The 24949-nt window shown below is 37.6% G+C and overlaps 1 protein-coding gene across 2 annotated transcripts in view; it reads left to right on the forward strand.

Annotated features, from left to right (window-relative positions):
* The window catches only part of LOC117423564 (protein kinase C iota type-like), a 36409-nt gene extending 11957 nt beyond the window's left edge, over window positions 1–24452 (forward strand). For both annotated transcript variants that reach the window (XM_058990143.1, XM_034039563.3), the window contains exons 4-19: window positions 2419–2508; window positions 9555–9605; window positions 11727–11812; window positions 12247–12384; window positions 12906–12960; window positions 13906–13967; window positions 14922–15098; window positions 15476–15573; window positions 16425–16511; window positions 17068–17203; window positions 17982–18069; window positions 18338–18463; window positions 18891–18970; window positions 19066–19155; window positions 19959–20074; window positions 20993–24452. In XM_058990143.1, coding sequence (XP_058846126.1) covers window positions 2419–2508; window positions 9555–9605; window positions 11727–11812; window positions 12247–12384; window positions 12906–12960; window positions 13906–13967; window positions 14922–15098; window positions 15476–15573; window positions 16425–16511; window positions 17068–17203; window positions 17982–18069; window positions 18338–18463; window positions 18891–18970; window positions 19066–19155; window positions 19959–20074; window positions 20993–21080 — 1568 coding nt within the window. In that variant the 3' untranslated portion in view covers window positions 21081–24452. The remainder of the gene's footprint in view (window positions 1–2418; window positions 2509–9554; window positions 9606–11726; window positions 11813–12246; window positions 12385–12905; window positions 12961–13905; window positions 13968–14921; window positions 15099–15475; window positions 15574–16424; window positions 16512–17067; window positions 17204–17981; window positions 18070–18337; window positions 18464–18890; window positions 18971–19065; window positions 19156–19958; window positions 20075–20992) is intronic.
* Window positions 24453–24949: the final 497 nt, after the last annotated feature.

The raw sequence follows: 24949 nt of genomic DNA on the forward strand, positions 1-24949 counted from the left end.
TGTACCATAATAGACAAAATATCTAATAAATAACTGTAGAGCATGACGCTGGGTTCTACTAGAAGTTGATTGTATTCCCTTTACGTTTGCACTCCGCTTCAAACAATTGCCAGTTCTGAGCTTTCCTAAATATTGAATATTGGATATTAGTTTATTTATGTTTCATCCATAACTATAAAGCACTCAGTAGTGCTAAATTGAGAAATACTGTAAGAAACAATGCATTCAGACAAACCTTTCAACTAATTAGTTATTGTTTAGTTAGTCTAATAAAAGGTATCACCTCTCCTTCTCTTTGTCTATTAACTAAAAGACTAACATTACAGAAATACTTGAAGAAACATGTGCAGGACTGTATGTGGTCATTATGAATAAGCAACAACAATTGCATTGGGCTTTGTATATGTCGCTGTTCGCAGCGAAAGCCATCCCAAAGAGTTTACAAAAGATACACCTGAAAAACTAAAATTCAGATAAACTATACAGTACTAAAAATGACAAAAAGGCAAACTTAAGAAAACGGAATATCAAAAAAAGTTAGCCTTTAGTCTAGATTTAGAAATGTCCAGTGAACCAGTCCCTGATAAGCAAGGGAGGGGAATTTCCTCACTCTGTATGCACCTTGACTATGCAGATTAAAAATGACAATTTCTTGTTTAAAAACACGAATGTTATTATTCAGTTTGCTCCAATGAATGTATTTTCTCGCATTCTGTAGGTTTTTTCGGTCTGTGCTGAAAATAAGTCTATTAAAAACTGTTCCCCTGAAGAATGTTTGCCTACCGCAATAAAAAGGAGCAACCACAAAACTAAGCAAACAGCCTCGAGCAATATGATCTGTTAGTGACTACATTTCTTAAAGAGCAAATAGCTGATATCATTTTGTAGGAGGTCAAGGTATTCTTGCAAGCAAAAGGTTGTGAAAAAAGACAGCCTTCTAGTTTAGTGTTTGTGTGTCTACAGCATGTTTTGCTCACCTATACAGACCTTTGTTTCTTAAGCTAATTTATTAGTCACATGCTAGTGCGTGTTACAGTATGTTGAGAAAATTAGAGAAACATCAATAATTAAATATACTGCCAAGTTAGATAGATAGAAAGATAGATAAAGTAATCCCTCGGTAGAACGTCCTTAAAGGGGGGAAATAAGCGTTATACTTGGTGAGCATTATACTAAAGCAAATAAAACACAGTGCTCAACACAATGCTTAATGTGTTTCCTGATTACATTTATTGAACACTGCAGCAAATAGCCTGCATATGAATTAAAACAAAAATCAAAGTACTGTATAACTTCAATATTAAATGCAAAATCTGTATAGTGATTATACATTTATATAAACGGAATACAACACACAAAATGAATGCAAAGAACAGTACGTTGTTGCCTGCTAAAATAGTACAATCTTGTACATAATACATTTTAGAAACGTATTGCCTGCCCTGACTTGCATACATGTACAGGTCAAGATATCTAACCTGTTACTGCAGTTCTTTTGTTTCTGTGTTGTTTCTTTGATGCGCTGTGCTGAGTAAATTAGACTTTTTTTAATTGAAACAGTAAGCCACTGAATTGTCGATGGTGCAAATGTTACTGAAGCTGTGTTTTTACTGTTCTTAAGTAATCAAAGTAGTTTACATGTTAGTTGAATATTTGCATCACACCATTAGATATGTAAGCTCTCTGGTGTCCACCTGCCTATATACTTAAGAACAAGATAAATGGAGACTGGTATACAGTAGGTACATTACAGTACTACGCAATACACAAAGTGTGTGCAAAATTGTAAAAAAAAAAAAAAAAAAAAATGGGAGATATGAATTATGCACGTTATAGCTGAGGTCACAGTTAATCTGAGGCATTACTTACTTACTGTACAGTATATTTTAGCATTGAATTTAGTGTATCATTGATTCAGAATTTGTATCAGAATATGGAACAAAAAACCCTGCTGGCTCCATCCCTGTGTCAAAAACTGTGAGGTTTTTCGACTTCAATTTTACCCCAGGACAAAAGATGTATTTTTTTTAATGAGGTCTTTAATGAGCGTGCAGCCAGTGTTACCCGCTATATAACTTGGCAGTGCCTTTTTTTCTTTTTTGGCTATCTGTCCTTTATGAACATCTCTGTAGCATGAACTCCTAAGAGACACAATAAACCATTTTTGTTTCACAGGACGAATTGCTCACATAGGTTTGTTATAATCTGTTATATAATTCATTGAACATTCGCCAAGTGGCTGCTTGGGTGTCCTAACCAAATTTGGAAAGAGGGAAGCAGTGCCCTCTAATGGCAAGAGACCTGAATAGGTTTAAGCAAGTTGAAGGCTTGTGTGTGTATGTATAGTACATATGTACAGCTGCCAGTGTCTCTTGGTTCTATGCCAAATACAAGTATTTTTTTTTGTTTTGATTCCAGGTGACCCTTGTACTGTCTCTTCTCAGTTGGAGTTGGAAGAAGCTCTACGGCTTTACGAACTGAACAAGGATTCGGAACTGATTATCCACGGTAGGTATGAAAGCGATAAAAATTGAGGCTTATATACAGTCTTTCCAGGCTCTTAAAAAAGAAATAAATATTGACTAATTTATTTTAATTGGATATTATGAAAACAATTATAGATCAACAGTGCAAGTGAAACGCAAAGTCTAAATTTATACTGAATTTATTTTTTGGTTTGTAAGAAGTGTATGAATACTATGTCAAAGTGATTATAAAGGATTAGTTAAAAAGTCTTATGTAGCCTTTTATGATATTTTAAATGCTACATTGTGTCCACTTCAAATAGAGCATTGCCAATTGACTTTCAGCGAGAAAAACGAGCAGTTGTCCGTGATTTAATAAATCCACAGTTCTGTGTTGTTTTTCACGAATCATCAGTTTTCAGTTGAATTGGAAAGATGAGTGATTTAAAAGACCAAGGAGTGACGTTCTATAAATTTAACTGAGGTTCCATACTGAGTGAAATGTATCGATAGCCCTAACATTTTGTTGGTTTGTGTTTAACCTTTCTCTCGTCTGCACACATTCATTTATAGAGGGGAAAAGGTTGATCCACGGTAGTACGTTGATGTGAACATGATGGTGATTAAAATGTGTGCTACAATTGACCTCATATTAGCAGTCTGAAGAAAGTCTCCACCAAAAAGTGAGCGGCATAGTTTTATTTTAAAAGGAAACTACAGTATTAATGCACTGCAAAAGTAAGCAGCAAATGTATTAATGCATGTCCTGTATCTCTTATCTGAGAGCAAAGTCAAACTGTTTTCAGACCCCTTTCAGATTTTGGGGTTCTTTTCCTGTACTTCTCATTTAGTGTGCCAGTTAGCTGGGTTTTAAGACGAATATAAGCTATACTGGGATCCATCCATCCATCCATCCATCCATCCATTCATTCATAGTGTTCTTTGAGTCTGTCTTCCCAAGGGAATTAAGAATTGATATTTTCAATGGCTCCACTGTGTAAAGTCCTCCAAATTATATCTGCTTTATGAGGATCTCATTCTTTAGAATCACCTAAGAGACAGTCCTCATGTGGATGATACTTTGTAATTGTTTTAGTGTCTGTTAGGAGTGTAGTAGTATGTGTAACTAAATTGTCTTTAATTCATGTGCAGTTGAAATGATTTCACAGTCTGACCATATCCACCACTAACAAGCTAGAAGAATTACAATTTCTGTTGCAGTTTGCTATTCTGTAACCTCAGAAAACGGACAGAGTACTTAGCCAAAGTCACATGTTCTTTACCGCCCTTGTCATACACCGAACCATAACTTCCCTTTCATCTCTTACAAACCTCAGTTTCAGTGCAGGTGAAGACAATTTCAGTAAAAGTAGGTGGCTTTAGTTAGTCATTCTTTGCTCTGCATTCATTGGAACAATGATTAGTAATCCATCCATAAACTTGAGCAAACAAGTAAAAAACGCTCCAAAGCTGACAAACAGCCTTTAAATGTTAACCTATTAATAGTGGTTTGGGGGGTGGGAGCTAGGCTTCTCTCTATCCTTTGATCTTCTATCATCAATCAAATCTACTTCCTATTTAAACCATTAGTCACACCCTATACTTCAGTCTTGTGTGTTTTCGTGTTTTTTTTTCGTTTTGTGCCCCCCGAGCAGGATACCATACCACTACCTGCCGTTCAAGGAGTTAATCCTTGCCGATCCGAGCAGCTCCAAACTCAGGATATCTCTCCTGAGCATCTGTACTTTTAAGGACTGGACTTTCAACAAGCTCATAAAGACCCTCCTAAAAAACGGAAGCGAAATCCCAGCAGCGAGCAATCAAGCATCTCTCTTACTATTGTGAATCCATCTCAGCAAAACCTATATTTCCACCCAAGAAAACTCCCCAGCCGCGCTCAGCTGTTCCGCAGGCAGACCATCTTAGAAAAAGCTACCCCCGCTGCCAGCACGTCATCACACCAGCACGCATCCGTTCCAGCAAGCGAAACTCAACAGGAACATTCTCTCATTTAATGAATTAAAAGCATTCATACAACCATTTGCGGATACCTTATCCTCAGTCAATACCAAATTTTAGCAATTTGGATAAACATCGTCCAACATCGAGCAAGAGAAGCAAAGTTCAGCAGTTTCAGCATTTTCCTCCATTCCTGCCATAAACACAGCTGCCGCAGGAGCTACCGTCACTTCTGGGTATATACCACTCAATATCTCTGCAGATCTGGCTCTGCATAATTGAAGGTAAGGACGTTAATCTGGTTTCTCTATTAATGGCTACATCTGAATTTCTGGACCATAGAGTAGTGGATTGCAGAGATTTATCAGTCACGCTGAGATCCAGCGACCCTAGATTACTGAAAAAATCTAACTGTGGGGGAATTCGTCCTTGCCTTCGCTGTCTACAGAGATGTGCTCTGTTCAGTATACCCAAACTGCAGACAAGAACTGGATTCTTACGAATTCTACATAGTAGAGCTATCTGTCAGATATGGAGGGACCATGTTTTTACAAATCATTTTCATCAAAACCAGCAGCTATTTTGGGCACAACCTGATTTAGACCTATTCAACAGGATTTTCAGCAGTCTGAGCCAACGCATGCCAGGTCTGCGGTTCTACCAGCCACTCAACCTCTCTCTGCCCGAAAGCTGCAATAGCCTCATCCTCCTCCAGACCAGCAATCTGCAACGCTCCTCCCCGTTTTTTTAACAGAAACTCGATCCCTAACTCCATCCAGTCTTCAGGCCCCACCTGAGCAATCCACAAGGATAGACAAATTCAAGCGAAGAATCAGATCCGCAGGAGGAAAGCAAATATGTAACAATTTCAATTTCGGTATCTGCTCGATGAGGCAGTGCAAAAACATCCATATGTGCAGTTTCTGCGGGAACGCTCATTCAAAAGCCATCAGACGCGATCACCAATCTTAAAAGTTTATTTTCAGAGGTTGGTGTCCTGCTTTCAGAAGAAAAAACAATCAGCCCCCTTCATTCACTGGAATTTCTAGGAATCATACTGGACACAGAAAAGTTTGAAGCCAGCCTTCCCGTATCTAAACTCAACCATATTCATTCTCTTATTCAGAACTTTCAGATCAGGAAACGTGCACTGCTGTCTTTGCTGGGACATTTCAATTTTGCAATTTGCATTATCCCCCAGGGATAAAGCAAAAAACTTGGACTCCTACATCAATATTTCATCAGAAGCTAGGAAAGACATTAAAATGTGGTCTGCTCTCATACAGCGTTGGAACGGCCTGTCTGTGTCCTATGATGATTTAATTCCATGTCATTTTATGGACGCTTCATTCACGGGATTCGGCGGTCTTTTAAACAATCAGTGGTTTTCTAGTGCATGGTCATCGCATCTAAAATCCACAGCTCTTCTTGAAATGTACCCAATAGTCACAGCAGCATATCTACAGTTCTTATTATCAATAAATGCAGCTGATGCTCTTTCTTGTTTACAGATTTCCAGATTTCACAGTCTGGTCCCTACAGCTCTGCCAACTCCAGCAGTGACACCCTAGTTCAACCAGCTAATTTTCAACTGATCCCAACTATCAGCCGACTACTCAATACAGCGCAAGCATACATGGCTAGAGCATTCACTCCTTCCGCCAGGTCCTCTTATTCCACCTATTTACATTTGATGACCTAACAATGGAAACTATATGTCGAACTGCATTTTTTTTGGTTTTTAAGATGCTCAGAATATGCAGTTCCTTCTATTGCCAGCTTTCCTATGCTGGGTATTCGCTGCAGTGATCTCATGCTCATCCTAGATTCCCACTTTATCCTCTTCCTGCGCATTTCTAAAACGGATCAGTTTCGGCAAGGTCAATTTATTCAGCTATCAAAAATTGACTCTCCTCTATGCCCATATGCTTCCATGCAGAAATATATTGCAGAACGCAAACCTATTTCAAATTCTGACCCCCTGTTCATAGATTCAAACTGGATTGTTATATCCAGACATTGGTTCACAACTCATCTGTCTTCGTTGGTTTCCAGAGCAGGACTTCCCCCGCAATTCTATACTCCTTGTTCATTCAGAATCGGGGCAGCCATATCAGCAGCAAGAGCAAAGATTAGCCAGCATCTAATTAAAAATATGGGGTGCTGGACATCATCAGCAGTTGAATCATACATACGTTCTTCCCCATCTCAGTCTATTGCTAGTATGTCCGGGGCCACCAAAGGTTTCCCCCTAAAAAGAAAGTTTTTTCCGTTCCACTGAGCAGAGGGTCTTCACATAGTCAGTAGGGAGCCAATTACTAACCTTATTTCTTTCTTTCTTTCTTTCTTTCTTTCTTTCTTTCTTTCTTTCTTTTTGTTTGTATATGCATTGGCGGTTCTTTTGTATGTCTGCACTTTTAGGAATCTTTAGCGGGGAGCCAAGGGTCCATCCTTTTGGGGGGTTAGTGAGTCACACTTCACCGATCTTTGTGCAAGCTACACTTCCTTTACCTACACTAGGGAGGTTCTCTTAGTGAGTCAAAAGGGACCCCCGGCCAAACCCAACCTCTTAGCATCTCATGCGCTATCGCTCCCCTCGCGGATCTAAGCTTATTCTACCTAACCTCACAGAAGGAGCTCTTCCTTTGTAACACAGGGCAATCTTCTCGTTTTCAGGTTCTCTGGGGGTGCCTCTCTGCCCCAGCTTTGGAAGTCTATAATTCACCTCATCAAGGCAGTTCTCAACAAGCCTGAGTTCCACTTTCTTCCTTTCAGGTTCTCAAGCCTCTTATTTTATGCACAGGGGATCTCCCCTGTGTGTCTGTTTTATGCACAGGGGATCTCCCCTGTGTGTCTGTTTTATGTGCAGGGGATCTCCCCTGTGTGTCTGTTTTATGTGCAGGGGATCTCCCCTGCGTGTCTGGTCCCCCAAGCGGCAGGGACCCCCCTTCTATATGTGGGCCTTAGCAAACGGCGGGCCCTCTCTTATATGTTTGCAATCTTTACTAACTGTATGTCCCTGAGGGTGCTGAGCACCCAGCCTTGGAATTAACCGCATCACGACGCAGCCCTCTCATAATCTGCAGCGGTGACCTCACCACAACCTGCCCAGGGCTTGGTCCTAACAGTGGGCCACTCTCTGAGAAGTCAGGCGACATCTTTATAGGTAGCCTTTTAGTGCAGTGGTACTCAACTCTGGCCCTAGCGATCTATTCCAGGCCTGGTCTTTATCCCAACCAGGAACTAAATTAGCTCATTGCCTCTTAGCAGCTTCAATTAACTAAAATTAGAACCTTTTTGGACTGGACCTGGACTGGATTGGATCTCTAGGGCCAGAGATGAGTACCACTGATTTAGTGTTTTAAAATGGGTGTGGATTTTTCTCCTTTTGAAAATAGATGATCTTTACAGACTAAACAATTGTAAAATATTGATCTGTGCAATATACCAATTTGCTTCCTTCCCAAAATACTTTCCTGTAGTAACTAATTGCAAAGTTACATGGAGACAGACCAGGCTGACACCTAGAATCTTGCACTGGTTGGAAATGTAGTTATGTGTTTGTGAATGCAGATTCTTTACTTGGATTAAGCTACTAAAGCCCCTCTAGTTTTCAATGGGTAAGCCCTGCTTGTATTCAGATCTGTCTGAAATGCACTTTATCATTTTACACTTGAATGCAACACCTGTTGTATAAGTCCTTTTGTAAAAAAAAAAAAAAAAAAAATTTTGCAAACTTAGTGATTTGTCCAATTGCCTCATCTATCCAGCACGTCTGATAGATTAGCTGACTCATCATCAAGAAAACAAAATATTAACATGGTGGAGGGAATCTGATGTGAGTTCCCTAACCTTAACATTTATATGGCCTCAGAAATTGGTTTAGAAACCAAATAGGTGAGGAAACAGCTGTTTTGTGCTTCATAATACTACATAGAATGAAGAATGGCATTGAGATGTAGAGCAATGTCCACTTTACTAATCCTACTTTTGTAATGAAATGTGCATCTATTGAAACAGAATAAAATGAACTTTCCAGGTTATTCCTTGATTATGAAAACTAGTGAGGAATACATTTCAGTTTAACCAGGTGCTGGTAGTGTGTTTTCTCAGTTTAAAATCTCTTCACTGATGTTGGTTATACTACATGTATTTCTGTGGGTATAACAGGGCTTTTTATTGCACTTCAGTGGTCTTCTGCATGATTTTGATTCTAATGCATTCACAAATAAACAGAGTTCTGTTCTACACTTAACAGCCATAATATTATTAGGACTTGATTGATAGAGGAGAACAGGACACAGATATCAAGAGCATGCTCATTTAATCTTGTAATCTTGATCACCCACTTGAGCAGATAACTTGCAGCTAAAGGTTTGAGGTCTAGTGGGATGAGGTTTAAGTAGGGTTAGGTTAGCAGGTCTAGAAATAAGAGCTTGAGATTGATGGAAACCTGCCTAGTAATGTAGGTACTGTAGGGGGCAAGCCCTTGATTTGTGTTGAAAATACACGTGTTTCCAGATTTGTTCCAGGATGGTAGTTAACCTTGCTTGGCTAAGATATTCATGCTTTGTTTAATTAAATGTATTTAGTGGACAAAGCAGAGAACTGATTTGCTGTTCTGTATTAGATGTATTTCATTCGTAAATATTAAATTCTTCCTTTATAAAGTTTAATACTCTTAACAGCAACACCTATATAGTATAAAATATAAATATACATTATGTTGTTGTTGTTATTATTATTATTATTTGTTTTTTTAGCAGACGCCTTTATACAAGGCGACTTACAGAGAGACTAGGGTGTGTGAACTATGCATCAGCTGCAGAGTCGCTTACAATTACGTCTCACCCGAAAGACGGAGCACAAGGAGGTTAAGTGACTTGATCAGGGTCACACAATGAGTCAGTGGCTGAGGTGGGATTTGAACCGGGGACCTCCTGGTTACAAGCCCTTTTCTTTAACCACTGGACCACACAGCCTCCTATGTATTCCGGTCTATGCTGGGAACCTGTCTGCCCCACTTTCCAAGGAATTTCAGACTTGGTAATCCCTAGTTGTAAGGCTCTCCAATGTGCCGATATGCATTAAACCATTAATAAACCAGAGTTGTGTTCTTTTCTTTTGTAGTACTTCCATGTGTACCTGAAAAACCTGGAATGCCCTGTCCTGGAGAAGACAGTGAGTCTAGATATTTACTTCATGTATATAATACTGTATAGATCGTACTGTTGTTTTAGTTTTGTACATAATGTAAAATTTATAAATGAATGTCAAAGATATCATGTAAAAGTAACTAATCCATAAATCCCATTCTACTGTACAGAAGAGTGCTTTTCTCCTTTTTTTAAGTAATTTGATGGTGTATTGGTTTTATTTTACTCACAAGAGATTTATTTTTTTTACTGTAATGATATGAATTATGAATTCTACTTTTGTTTTCCAGCGAATTCAACAAATTCAAATACTCTTTCAAAATTGAAATGAATATTTGAACATGAAAAAGCCACAATTTTTCCTAGCACTAGTAAACAAAACAGTAATAATCATTTTTATTATGGTTTTATTTTTACCTGATTAGAAACGCAAGATCAGAAGCCAGTCCAATACAATTGTTGAGTGCTTGTTATATAGTTCATATATACATATACAGTTATGGCCAAAAGTTTTGCATCACCCTAGAATGAACTAATTTTGCTTTATAAAGTCGAATGAAATCTGCAGAATAATGTTCCATTAACACATTTAATTGCATACCGCTTTGTAGTTTTCCATATACTTAATGAAAAACTGACAAATTGAAAAATGTTACTTTTTGAAATCTAACATTTCTGAAAAGACATCACACGTGTGTCCTTTAGAAATAATCAAAAGATACCGATTTAGAAATGGTAAGCTATATAAGCATGATTTTTACATAGATTTTGTTAACTTCAGAGCAAGCCATGGAGAAGAGCCATACTCCTTGGAAACATGCTCAACCACCATTGCACTTCATAAGGAAGGTTTTAGCAGCCGTCAGATAGCCAGTGAGGTTATGCCAGCCAAAGCACAGTGTCTAGGATAATCCAGAAATATAAGACTGGAAGCTGTAAAGATGAGGTCTGGATGCCCAAAAGTCAGCACTGCTCGCCAGGATCAACACCTATGCTGTTCAAGTTTGAGACACAGGGTGGCCAGTAGTGTCCACTTGCAGCAGCAATGGAAAAGTTGGAGTGAATGCGTCTCTTGGAGAATGGTCTGCACCTTCTGAGCAAGAAAACCATCGGAGATCGTCTGATTTGTTTGTCGCACATACAAAGACTGGGCCAAAGTAATTTTCTCTGACGAGTCCCCTTTCAACTATTTTGGAAACCAAGGTGGAATAAGAGTTAGAAAGCTCTAAGGAGAAAGATACAAGCCAGTGTACTGTCCCAATGACGAAGCATCCTGAAACTGTCCATTTCTGAGGAAGCTTTTCTACCACAGGATCCCTACACGTTTTACCCAAGGGGACAGCTATGAACAAGGGCCGGTACCCGAAAACACTCCAAGACCACCTTCCTATGGCTCAGAACCATTTTCCCAAAGGGGATTTCAACTTCCAAGATGACAGAGCCCCTTTCCACTGTGCCAAACAAGTGAAGAAATGGTTAGAAGACAACAGCATCACACCACTGCAACTTCAACCTGGAAATTCACCGGATCTCTATCCTAATGAGAATGCTTGGGGTCTGATAGGACAGGAGATCAGGAAAAGTCAACCATGCAACCGAAATGAACTAGAATCAAGTGTAAAGGCTGCATGGAGGAATCTAAAGGATAACTCGACCCTTCAGTGCCTCATTGAGTCCATGCCTGAGTGGATTAAGGAAAGTCTTAAAACACAATGGAATGTGCTGCAAATACTAAGTACTACAAGATACAAGATCTAAATTATGTTATATATAGTTTTTTTTTTTATTGTTTTTTTTGCCTGCCTTGATCCTAAAATTCTAGGGTTATGTAAAACTTTTGGCCATAGGTCTCTGTGTGTGTGTGTATCTGTGTTGTTTGTTTGTTTGTTTGTTTGTTTGTTTGTTTATTTATTTATTTATTTATTTATTTATTTATTTATTTATTTATGTATTTATTGAATCGGGCAAACTACTTGGGGCCATATTCTCTGATCAATACATTAATTGGTTATTGTGACCAATACATTTATTATGTCGCGCAACCTCAAATCAGATATTACTTTCTCACTGCAGGACTGTATGTTGATACATTTGGTGAAAAAGGCTGGCAGTGATGCAAAAGTAACCAACCATCTTTGATCCACAGAATCCATCTACCGCAGAGGGGCCCGTCGCTGGAGGAAGCTCTACTATGCAAAGGGACACACATTCCAGGCAAAGAGGTTTAACAGGGTGAGGGTTTTATCAATCGTATTCTGGACGATGATTGTCGTTTGTTTTGTTTGTTTGCACTTTTTAAAACGGATTGTTCTTGATACATCTCAGTATTTATTTATTTTTGTTTTAGTAAATTGCTATAAACGGTAGTCCTTTTTTAAATATTTCACATTTTAAGGGATTCCCAAATTTTCTTGACTCAAGGCCCCCTATGACATTAGAGGAACCCCTCCCAATAATCTATGTAAAATGTTGCTCTCCTTACAATGACCCCCTTTTGATTTATAATGCAGTTTTGAAATGAATATTATGAATGAATGATGTAGCTGAGGTTAAGGCCCCCATTTTAGAGCACAATTGATGGTGTTTTTGAATCCCAAATATTCATACCCAAGGTCTACATTTCAGATGTTTGTTTGTGACGTCGCCTTTGTTTCTCTGTGGTTCAGCGAGCACACTGTGCCATTTGTACAGACCGGATCTGGGGACTGGGGCGCCAGGGATACAAGTGCATCAACTGCAAGCTCCTGGTCCACAAGAAGTGTCACAAACTGGTCACCATAGAATGTGGAAGGCATGTTATACAGGTAAGCACATGTGCGTTTCAACGGCTGCTCACTAAAGTATGACCTAAATAGTGCCACCCTTTAACTCTGTATGAATCCTGCTGTTGCTTACCATCAAGGTTGATCTATTGTTCTCCATCACCAAGTATAATAAAGATTGGACCATTTGAAATTATTAAGCAACTAGGCAGCATACAGAGTGGCTTAAATCTCTGTGAAAAACCTGCCTTTTGCAAGTCAACACCCTGAAACTCTGAAAGGTGAGAACAGCAACCCACTCATTTGTGTTACTGTATTTAGACAGCCTTACTTCTGTTACTGCTTCTGTATATGTTCAAAACTCTTCTGATATTGTCGAGCAACTTGGTATAAGTATGGAATATTAGTTACCTTAACTAATATATTCTTCTTTTTAACAATGATATGAAGTCAATCTAAACAAGAATACATTAGTTAAGCTGACTCCGATATTTCAAACACATACCAGGTTGCTCTGTAATGCCTAGATAATGTAACTTTAATTTTTGTCTTCGTGTTTTCAGGATCCTATGGAGCCTGTGGGTTCATCTTCAACACACACTGATGATTTACTACCAGGTAATGGATTGAATTAGTTCTCGGGCAATAATGATATTGAAATTATATTTTGAATATTTTTTTTATTTTTATTTTCTTCTATAAATGGTATTTTAATATATATGTGTGTGTGTGTGTGTGTGTGTGTGTGTGTGTGTCTACATATACTGTAGCGTGCACGGGGGAAGGCAGCAGCAGGGCTGGTAGGTGACGTAATCACACATGAAGACATGAGCCCAATATATGCTCCTTGCAATGGAGACGGCTCTTTTGTACAGCGGTATTGACGCTATGCTTTCGTGCGAGAGGTCCTGTGTGTGTGTGTGTGTGTGTGTGTGTGTCTGTGTCTATCTATATATATATATATATATATATATATATATATATATATATATATATATATAAAGAAAAAGGTAATGTAGGTACACAAATGTGAAAAATGTATTTTAAAAAATGCTGTAAACAAGCTGTTATAAACAAGTTGTCTTTTAAAAGAAACATTCCAGAGGATGATAGCATAATGACTTAAGAATAGAATGTTCATTCCAAGAGGTTCCAAAGTGTCTAATTTGAAAATTAAGTTTGTGTTCTTTTTGCTTCATGCAACAGTGTTTGTTCATATTGTTTCTTTAAATGAATGCTAATGACTACACTGGGGTGAGATTTGCAGATGCCCTGCAATGAATGCTCTGCATCTTTTTGACCTCAAGTTCATATTCTTAGTACAGGTATGTGAAAAGACTTTGTGAGACTGTGAAACGAGATCTGTTAGATCCAAGTCTGATTTAAAATGATAGACCTCACTGCATGAAAACAATATACAGCCATAGTAGGTCGTAGTGTCTGTTTATCTAATGGTTTATCAGACTGAAGCCCAATTATCCTGTTGTTTTTTTAGGTTTTATATAAAATATGCAATGCTTCGTTTCTATTTGTCTAACCCAGTATTCACTTTACACTTTGCAGTTATTTCTTACAAATCTTCAAGTCATGATGAAAATCTGGACCATGTTGGGGAAGAAAAGGAGGTAAGATAACTGGATTAGAGTCTAACGATATTGAAATATGTAGTTTTTGTTTATTCTTTTTTATTGCTATATTTAATATGATTGATAAATGCTGAAACAAAAGATTTTGGCATTTTGATTTATTTTCTCTGTTCTACCTGAAATAACAACTACCAAATTATAAACTACAATATAGAATTGGTTAGTGTCACAATATCATGCGACCTGAATTCCCTCTGGAACATTGGTCCTAATTTTTCCTCTTGTGACTTCCGCTTCAGGGCTATCGTCATTATAAACTAAGAAATCCTAAAAGAAATTAAAATTCAATGGCAAATCTTTTGACTACAATTCTTTTCAGATATTCCTTCCTTGCTGGTGCTTGCATCATCTAGAAAACACATTTTAAATGCAGTTGCTACAATGGCACGATAACCACCACAACAATTAGTGTTCTCTGGAACATGAAAAATACATGATTAATATTAACAGCATAAAGGCACGAGAGGTCATTTCTCTGGTATTGTCCTCCCCTTTCTATAAACGTTTTTCAAGTTTAAATCCAGGATGCTTCACTATCATTCAGATTCAAATAGCAGACCAAGTGGATCAGTCATTCCTTCCCAAGGATTTGAGCATTTCTTGCCTACTTTGTTTAGGTTTTGCTGTTGGAAAATAATTGTAATGATTCCCTTTACAGAAGCCAATAAAATATTTTCATGTTTCTTAATGCCATTAACTCCAGCAGTCTAAGAGGCTAAGTCTGCACAATATGTGAAAATAAAATAATGAGAAACAGATCATTTTGACTTGGTATTTTTATAAACTAAGCCAAAGCTGCCCTTAAAGGAAATGTTAGTCGCCTAACAAACAATCGATTTGGATAACAACAGATTTATTGTTTCTATGGGTGACGTTATCGATTCTTAAAGGTCTAATCTGTCTCTCTTTTTTTTTTTTTTCTTCTTGTGGCAGGCTATGAGCAGTAGAGAAAGAGGCAGAGCTCCTTCCAGTTTAGGACTGGCAGACTTTGATTTAATCCGTGTCATTGGCAGAGGCAGCTATGCCAAGGTGCTGCTGGTCCGTTTAAAGAAAACAGAACGCATCTACGCCATGAAAGTGGTGAAGAAGGAGCTTGTGAATGACGACGAGGTAACACATTGTACACATTAAATATTCAGCATTTTCTTTCATTATGTATTTTAAGTGACTAAGAGTCCCCTATTGATCACCAGAGCAGAGACACTGTATCACTTCACTGCCCCATTCACGTGGGGTGAAAGAGTCGTTGGTCTCCATGTCCATCTAATCTTTCTCCTCTGCAGCAGTACCTGCACTATAATGCTTGTCATCATGATTGGTCGATGGGCCGAAAACAACTAAATGGCAATTGTCCATTTGACTCGTCCACAAGGAACTTCACTGAGACCACCCAGACTTGTTCCACGGATCCTGTTGCCCCAAGCCTTCAGCACACTTCCCTTTTGAAGTCTAATTGATTTCATGCTCTGGTCTTTCTTGTCTCCAAGGATATTGATTGGGTGCAGACGGAGAAACACGTGTTCGAGCAAGCATCAAACCACCCGTTCCTCGTGGGATTGCATTCCTGCTTCCAGACAGAGAGCAGGTGGGGATTCTCAATGGGCCAAAAATAACACCTTGGAGAATATATTTATATTTAAGCAGGGTGTCTCTGATTTTATTCGCAATCCGGTCAAATACTGAACCTTTTTATCAAGTAGCCCTGCGGACCAGAGGTTTGAAAGAAAGTTTCCAAGATATTGATTGATTGATAGATTTTGTTACAGCTACACCAATCAATCAATTCCTCAAATCCTTTATTTAACAAGGTAGGGGGAGCTGAGAACAGGTTCTCATTTACAGAGGTGACCCGGGGGACTGAAGACTTGTTAAGTGAATGGAATTTAAGCAGGCTTGAGGTTTATTGACCTGTCTTGGGATGACACCATGACACTGGGGTTAACACCCCTGCTGTTCATATTGTAGATTAAATAGATACACCTATATTAAGTGCCTGACACCTCTGCAGCCACTGATTTACCTTGGAGGTCACCTATCCAAATACTGACCATGCACAACCTTGCTTAGCTTCTGAGATGTGATGAGATCAGGTCCAAGCCAGTATGGAGGTAGATAGCTCCTCGAGAATGTGTTTGAAAGGAACTCCATACAGGTTCTGCGGTATAATGATGAGAATTGTTTCACCTCCAGATAGCTGAAGATTCACCTGCAGATAATTGTTGTGTCCAGGGTTTGGGATGGCATGCTATGGGTTTTGTCTTTTGTGCAATTTGACCCTTGATTCTAAATGTTAATATGCTAACTACTAATAGGTGCTCAGTGTTCACAGTTAAATGAGTATTATATGGGTTTCTTGGGTTTGCTAATGTTTCCTTTCTTGTGTTTAAAGATGACCTGTATTTTTAAAATACTTTTATTCTTTTATTGCTCTTTTAGATTGTTTTTTGTCATTGAATATGTAAATGGTGGAGATTTGATGTTTCACATGCAGCGGCAGAGAAAACTTCCAGAAGAACACGCCAGGTATGAACCTCTATTACATGCCAACAATATTTTACACAGATCACACACTTCAACCGGTTGGGAGTGCATTGCTGTGGCAACAGGGATATAGTGGAGGCGGAAGAACATACTTCTTTGTGTATGTCACACATACATGTAGATTTATCCAGTTATGATGAAACTTGGTTAGGACATTCTTTAGCACAAATTGAGTGTGTTGGAACAGTGGGACATACGGAGGGACCATAAATATAACACGCTTACATTTACATGTACATAAGTTACATGTAGGTCATAGTGCTCTGTAGTAATACTGATCAATCCAGTTGTGTGGTTTACTACCATGGCGGTTAACTGTATTGCCACAAATGTTTGCAGTTCAAGTAACAGATATTACAATCTACCCTGCATCAGATGGTACAGTAAATGCCAAGCTAGATGAAGGTGTCTTTACAGCTTTATAGTTAGTGCATTGGTTGAAAAATCACTCATTCGGAATGTTTTTTTTTTCTCTAAGTGAAGAATAACCTGTGCAGATTTACTGTGATGAATAAATAATGGGTTTATTGCTCTTCAGGTTTTACTCTGCGGAAATCAGCTTGGCATTAAACTACCTTCATGAACATGGGATCATATACAGAGATCTGAAACTGGACAACGTCTTGCTTGAGTCAGAGGGACACATTAAACTCACTGATTACGGGATGTGTAAGGTGTGTGAGCAGTGCTTTGCAGAACAAAGTGTTTCCAAGGTTTCTAGATGACTATTCAGATAACATCCATTATATGCCACAAGACTCTTATTAAAGGAGTAATAACAACAGGGAGCAGCAGTTTTGTGGCAGGGTCAAGTGGCTTCATCTGATTAAAAGTGAAAATAAATTCTGGAAAACTTATTTTCAGAAAAACGATTAGGGATTTGTAAGGAAGTTGTTTCTCTAATGTAAAGAAGGACATGGTTCTTAACTCTTTTTGGTTGGCCTGCTGACTCTGAACATGTTTGCTTTATGCATTTTAGAATATTTACAGTATTACATTTGATCCAGGTATAAATTGTTGATGTTCGTGCTCAGCACTCCATTGGCCTCTAGTGTATTATAGAAAAGATGCAGTGATTGTAGCCCATTTTTTATTGTACCTTTTGAAATTGCAGATTTGTATTTTTTTAATTGTATTCAGTTATTTAGCTCTTAGCCCACAGAACATTCTTTATTCAAACACGAATAGTGTTTATCTTCTTCAACACTGCAGGTCAGGTCTAGGAAAGATAACTGAAAACAGCAGACCCCTCTGTTAGGATAGTAAATATAACCCTGATATATTAATGTGTGGGTAAACACTTTTGAAGTCAAACAAATTATTTTAAAAATAGACGATTGTGAACCGAAAATGTGGTCATAATATACCCGGGGGGTGTCCCTGATTCTGTATGTGCTCTCTGTACCGGGCCGTTCTCTCTGCTGAGAAATGTTCATTGGTCTTCTCTTTCAGGAAGGCTTGCGTCCTGGGGACACCACCAGCACATTCTGTGGTACTCCCAACTACATCGCCCCAGAGATCCTGCGAGGAGAAGATTATGGTAATAAATTGAAGCTGGCTTTTAATGAACTATTTAACTAATGTACAAAGTGCATGCCGGTGTAACTGTAAAGAATAGAGGATATGTTGTGCCTTTAATGTATGTTTACAAAGCTTAACATATAGCCGTAATTACTGTTTTGGAAGAAAGCAATATTTTGTAAGGGGAGGCTACAATAGCTAAGCTTTTAGCTGACTGGAGCTTTCAGTGTATTTTCTTCTGTGTACTTAGTGTTCATAATAGTGCCGATTTTTTTTGTGTTGGACAGGTTTCAGTGTAGATTGGTGGGCACTGGGAGTTCTGATGTTTGAAATGATGGCAGGAAGGTCCCCCTTTGACATTGTGGGAAGCTCTGACAACCCTGATCAGAATACAGAGGATTATCTATTCCAAGGTACAATCTTTTTATTTTTTTATACACAACACTCAGTTATGCATACTTGTTTTATGAAGAATAAAAATAGAAAGTTTTAAAACAAGAGGCTCTTATTACAATTAACGAGGAACTTGGTATTGTATCATTTTCTGTTTCAGTGATATCCTGTTGTTTTTTTAAAGAATAAATACCATGTAGAAGAAAAGTTGTGTTTCTTACATCCACTAGGGGCAGAGTGTGTATTACAGGTCAATGTTTCCGCTCTGGTCTACTAAATGTTTCTGAGCGCTCTTATGAGATTACAGTGCTGCTTTTATTCAGAGTTTTAAAAAGTCACCAGGATGTAAAATTGATATAAAAAGTGAATCTAAACAACCATGAGGACTACAAACTTCTTTTAATGATTTTAGGATTTTGCAACTAAATTTTTTTTCTTCAATTCCAGTTATTTTGGAAAAGCAAATCCGTATCCCACGTTCCCTGTCTGTCAAAGCCGCTAGTGTTCTAAAGGGTTTCCTTAACAAGGTATGACATTTCTCTCGACCAGTATTTTGACAGGTCACGTCTAGTGCTGTGCGTGTTGTATATGTTGTAATTCAATGTGAACTTTTCTCCTGAAGGAACCCAAGGAACGTCTAGGCTGCCACCCTCAGACAGGTTTCGCTGACATCATGGGACATCCTTTCTTCAGAAATGTTGATTGGGACCTTGTAAGTGTCTTGTAAGGCTTCACATGTCTCAATGGGACAAAATCCTAGGGTGTGTTTTGTATTTAAAAAAAAATAAATAAATAATAAACACATTTTATAATAAATTTATCTGTGTACCTCAACAATATTTACAGAGCATGTTTAACAAAATTAAAAATGGCACAATATTTCAACAGGAATTAAAGTATTTTCTTTAACAAAATAATACTTATATTTTTAATTTAAAGGACAGAGCAGTGAATAGTATGAACTTGCCAAAGTAGAAATAAGAATCTCGGAATCAACATTACTAAATGTAGTAAACTAATTTGATGATTTCGTAAAAGTTTAAGCACTTAAAACGTGGCTCCCCTGCTTGCACCATGAAGTAAAAGATGTTAAGTGCCTTCTTAAACCTCTGCCTGTGCCACAAGTCAGCATTACAATAGTATCAGGTCTAAGGTTTCTTCATTATTAAATGTGTTGAGTGCAGCCCCTGATTTGGGGGAAAATTGCTTTTTGTGCGTTATTGTTAATCTGAGTTGGTCGGGAGACACGGCATGACTCATTTTCTAAATAAGTAAGCAAGTATTTGGTGATTAACAATGATGGACAGGTCCTGCAGTCATATTGCCCATTCTATTTCTGATCACGTATCGAGCATAGTATATTTAACTTCATTATAATATCAGCATATTTTACTGTGCATGCATTTTAAAGGAAATTCGTGTCTCTGTAGAACAAAATTGAAATGCCTGACTTGCCTTGTAAGACTGGGAGGGAGAATTTTATGCTTTGAGCTAACTATGAAAATGGTGTTGCAGATGGAGCAGAAACAAGTGGTTCCTCCCTTCAAACCCAACATCTCTGGAGAGTTTGGACTGGATAACTTCGATGCTCAGTTTACCAATGAACCTATACAGCTCACTCCAGATGATGAGTAAGTACTGGTACTTTTGTTCTGATATGCTTGCAGTATTTGTTCTTATTGGTAGTTAGGTTGTTTTTCATTGAAGAGGTCTTCGTTCTGTAGCCGAATCCCAGCTTAGCCCCTAACTGTCGGTGACCTTCGGGCAGGTCTCTTTCCCACTGCTGCTTCAGTTCCTTCCTGTTGTAAAACAGTAAAAGCAGGGCCAATTTATAGCTGAAAATGAGGGAGAATTGAAGCACTCGGGACACAAAGATAACTCCCCCCAAAAAAAGCAGCATTTTCAATTAACATTTTTTTCCTTTTTTTGCAATATTGAAACACTTTTTTTGAAAAAATATATGTTTAATACTGTGTTATGCAGTTTTCAGAAGCAAAATACTTCTCTATCCCTGACAGCTTTGTTGAATGTCATACAAAACAGACACTCGTGTTACACTGTGTAAAAGTAAACTTAATATAAAGATTGATTGATTGATTGATTGATTGAGCCTGATTTTAAACTGTATGCTCTAGCATCTAGAACAGGGCTTCCCAGACCTGGTCCTGGGGTCCCCATGTGTCTTCTGGTTTTCATTTCAACTGAGCTCTCAGTTACTTAACTAGACTCTTAATTGAACTAATTTGCTTAATTAGACCTTTTTAATTGTTCTAGGCTCCTAAAAAGTACTTAGAAAATGTTATAGCTAACTTGAAATCTGCAACTGTCTAATTAAGCAAATTTATTAGTTCAGTTAAGGTTTTAGTTAAGTAACTGAGAGCTCAGTTGAAATGAAAAACAAAAAACACATGGGGTACCCAGGACAGGACCAGGGCTGAGAAACCCTGATCTAGAAGAAAAACTATTTTATTTCAACAGTAAACTTGTGAGACTCGTTGCATCCATTATAGATCGTGTATTTCTGTTACTAATTGTATTTATTTTTGCAGCGATGTTGTCAGGAAGATTGATCAGTCGGAATTCGAAGGCTTTGAATACATCAACCCTCTTTTAATGTCTGCTGAAGAATGCGTCTAAATAGATAAAATGTTTCATTTGACTCTCTTGCTATTGCCTTTTAAATGTCTGCATGGTTAAAAAAAATATTATCTGAAATTTAAAAATACTTAGTTTGCTATCAGCTGCTAATCATGCTGATGTCATTCCAGTTAGAACCCATAATCCTGGTGTAGCCTGTAACCAACTGTTACTGCAGATTTCATACTTTGATGCATACGTAAATTAATATTTAAATGGAAACCTATATACGTTGAAGTAGAACTGGTATAGTTTTTCTATTACTGTATTAGAAGTTTTCTCACAAAAACTAAAAACCAAACCATGTCCCAGTCCATAGGTTATAATTGGCAGCAAAACTGTTGAAAACTAAACCATTTCTACTCTTGCAGGAAAAATATACAAAACTATACATGAGCCCCTTGTGTGGTAATGGTTGGGAAAAAAATGATACAGACTATGACAGATTAAAGACTATTGGTTGCAGAGCTAAAAATGAGCAGTTATCTTCAGAGATTAGTTTTTAGAAAATTATTGCAAAGGGACCTCTCCTTTTAAGTCACAGGCCGGTGGAAAAAAATGTATATATTTGTTAAACTGTGAATGGTACCACTGATATTTTGTTTTTAAATTATAGCCCCAAACAAATAATTTAAATGGAGAACTTCCACAGACTTTCTGTGTTGAACAGGACCAAAAACATTTTCAGTTGTGAAAAAAAACTAAAACATAGATTTATATAAACACTGGCAGCTGTACGTGCTGGCACTTCATTGAGTTTCACTGCTACTACTCAAAGTAGACATTTTTACAGTCTAAGGGAACTCTTTTTCGTAGTCTAGTTGTTTTTGTTTTTTTTATTACTTTTTTATTTTAATGTTGTCCAAAGCCTTTTGGAATCCTTTTTGACAGCCTTTGAAAGAAAGATTGGCGGTTTAAAAATTGTATATAGTAAGAGTATTTCGAAAGACAGTTCATTGTTTGAACTGCTGAAAATACTTTTTAAAACAAGCGTTTCACCCAGATGCTGTCCAGAACCCTACTTGCTTTATTCTTTTCATTCAAATTCCATCTCTTATTTTATCAGCCTCAGAAATGTAATGGAAAAGGGTGACAACTAAATGCCTTCGCACTGAGAGTATATAAGAAAGGGTCTCACACTCATATAATATTTATTTCTGCTGAAGTCTAGCGTAATATATCACCTTCGCATTTTTTTAAATGTATAATTTATTGTCATACTAAAAAGTCAACAAATCGAAATGTCCTTAACAGTATTTTCTTACCAGTTCAGGGGTAGTAACACAAGGACAAACCTATTGAAATTAACTTGCAGACACTGTAATGCAATGAATGCATTAAAACCTAGAAGGAAAGTATTGGCTTTTATGCATGTCAGGCTTTTTGGATAGTCCCCAGCTCATCTTGCTTTGCCGGTATTTAAACAAGGAGGGTAGCAAAAAAGGTGTGAAGAATCTGAGAGGAGCTGTATATTTACAAACCTCTAGTGAGCATGGATCTAAACGTCATTTAAATGATGGCATAGCATGCAACTTTAGTGTGGTTAAGGGGTGGAAACCTGTTTGAGCTTTTCTGTAGATGAAGGATAACTAAAGCTGTAGCGCCTCAGGCATCTACAAAAGGAAATCTACACAGACCACACAAAAGTTGGGAGTTTGTCCTTTGCATATCATCTGCAGTTCTGGAGTGACAATGCATGCCAAACCTGCAAATAAATGTATAACATTACTAAGGTGTTGATTTGATCAACCTGTACCCCGCTGGGATAAGCCACAGCTGGATTTCACAGCTCAATGGAAATCGCCCTTGATTGTATTAACCATCTTTCCATGGTAATTCTAAGATTGCCCCTTAAAAATAGGTGGTTAATGCAATGGTAGATTCCCTGGTGCTATAAAAATTCAATGGAAAAAACAAAAACTGGTTTAAACCACTTCATCTTGGCTGGTGTGTTGTATCATATTGCAATAACAAACAAAACTATATGCCATAGATGTAAAATTACTGAGTCATTGTATATGAAGCCAAGTAAATCAGGTAGCCTTGTATAGAGACTGGTAGTTTCAGTGGAGACTCCTGTAGATTCACTCACTGCATGCACTTGTGGAGGAGGTGGTTGCAGAACCCCTAGGTAGAGCTCATTTATTATCCAATGGCTTAAACACTTCTTGGCAGATGTTGGCTAATGTATTGCTGTATTTTGTGTTTCTTCTCCCCTGTTAATGGTGAATAGGGCCTGTGAAATACAAGAGAAGGTGTTTTGGGATAACATGCATAGGGACAAGTCATTGAGATGGCCCTCTTAGTGAGCAATTGTTACAGGCTATATTTTTCATTAACATCTCTTTAAAAAGTGTTAAGTGGTGTTAAAAAAGGCTGATGTTTTTTTTTTCTTTCAACTGCCATTAACTTTAGTATACCCTAACAGGGAATTGAATCTTTACTCTCGTGTTTTACCTGTTATTTTTATACTGTTTTACATACAAAAATCGTATAGGGACACTGAATGGGGGGAAAAAAAAGAAAAAATGAATCAATTTTAATGTGTTATTTACTTATGTGTTTTTTTGGGGTTTTTTTACCTTTTACACTTTTTTTCTAAAATGCTTTTCAAACACTACTTTTTTTTAACATGCGGTTACAAATGCCATGACACTATCTCGTTTAATTGACTCAATTTGCTTTTATAGTAATTTTTGTTTTGTTCACGGGTAAAGTGTCTACAATATACTGTACTGCAGTCAAAGTGGAAAACAAGTCAGGTACCCGGATAATCGGGGAAGAGACCAGCTTGCAAAGCACTTCTCTTTTATAATGAATCATTATAACACACATGGAAATCTCAGTGCTACTTTGAATATTTTTTTAAAAGATTCAGACATTGGCACGTGTAATATGGTGGGGGTTGAGGCATAGTGGACTGTGAATATATTAAATTGATTGACAAAAAAGCACAATACTCAATTCTGTATTGCTTCAAAAAGAACTGTTGTTTTTACAAATCAAACTTGCACCTTGTAAAATGACAAGTCTGTTATACCTGCTTTGCAGCAGCTGATTACCTGTGGCGACCTGACAATATTTCCGAAATGACTGTTCAGATAATATAAATAGGGTTACGTTATTAATGATAAATGAATACAGCATTAATATGTTCTTGTTTGTTTGTCTAAAAATAGACTGTGGAAACGGTGCTGTACAATATCATAAATGCCAAATACACTTTGTTTTGCCTTTTAAAGAATTTGCCCTCTCCTGTTGTCTCTTAATTCCTGTTATTCCTCAGGCTGTAATGGTGTTGTTCAAAGGTGTCGAGAAAGGTACCTTAAAAAAAGAATTAAAAAGTAAATAAATAAAATCAGCAAAAAGGGACCTTCTGCTCTCTGCCTTACTCTCTCTGTCCTGTTTGTCACAGATGGTCATAATATATATATATATATATATATATATATATATATATATATATTTACTTATTGATATAGGGGAGTGGTTGAGTTGCAACATACTGTTTACAAGTGGGTCCTCATTGCTGAAATACAGATGCATAAAAGACTTGATTAAATAAACAATTACCATGTGCATGCAATTTGAAAATTGACCATTAGAGCTTTTTAAAACCCAGACCAAAGAGAAACTTGAGTTTCCTGTGATATACAGTAGTTACAGTTCAAAATAAATCTAGCAGTCACATTATTGTGAATCCATGGTTCATATCAGCACACGATTTGAAGACCCTACGTCTTGAGTGAGACCCTACAATGAAACCGATATTATAATTCAAAGTTCTAACCTCATTTCTCTTGCTACAGGAAAGCATTGCATCAGTTCCATTGTTTATTACCACGATTAAAAGCACCACTGGATTATAA

This window comes from Acipenser ruthenus, chromosome 17, assembly GCF_902713425.1.
Source record: "Acipenser ruthenus chromosome 17, fAciRut3.2 maternal haplotype, whole genome shotgun sequence".
In the NCBI taxonomy this organism is placed as follows: domain Eukaryota; kingdom Metazoa; phylum Chordata; class Actinopteri; order Acipenseriformes; family Acipenseridae; genus Acipenser; species Acipenser ruthenus.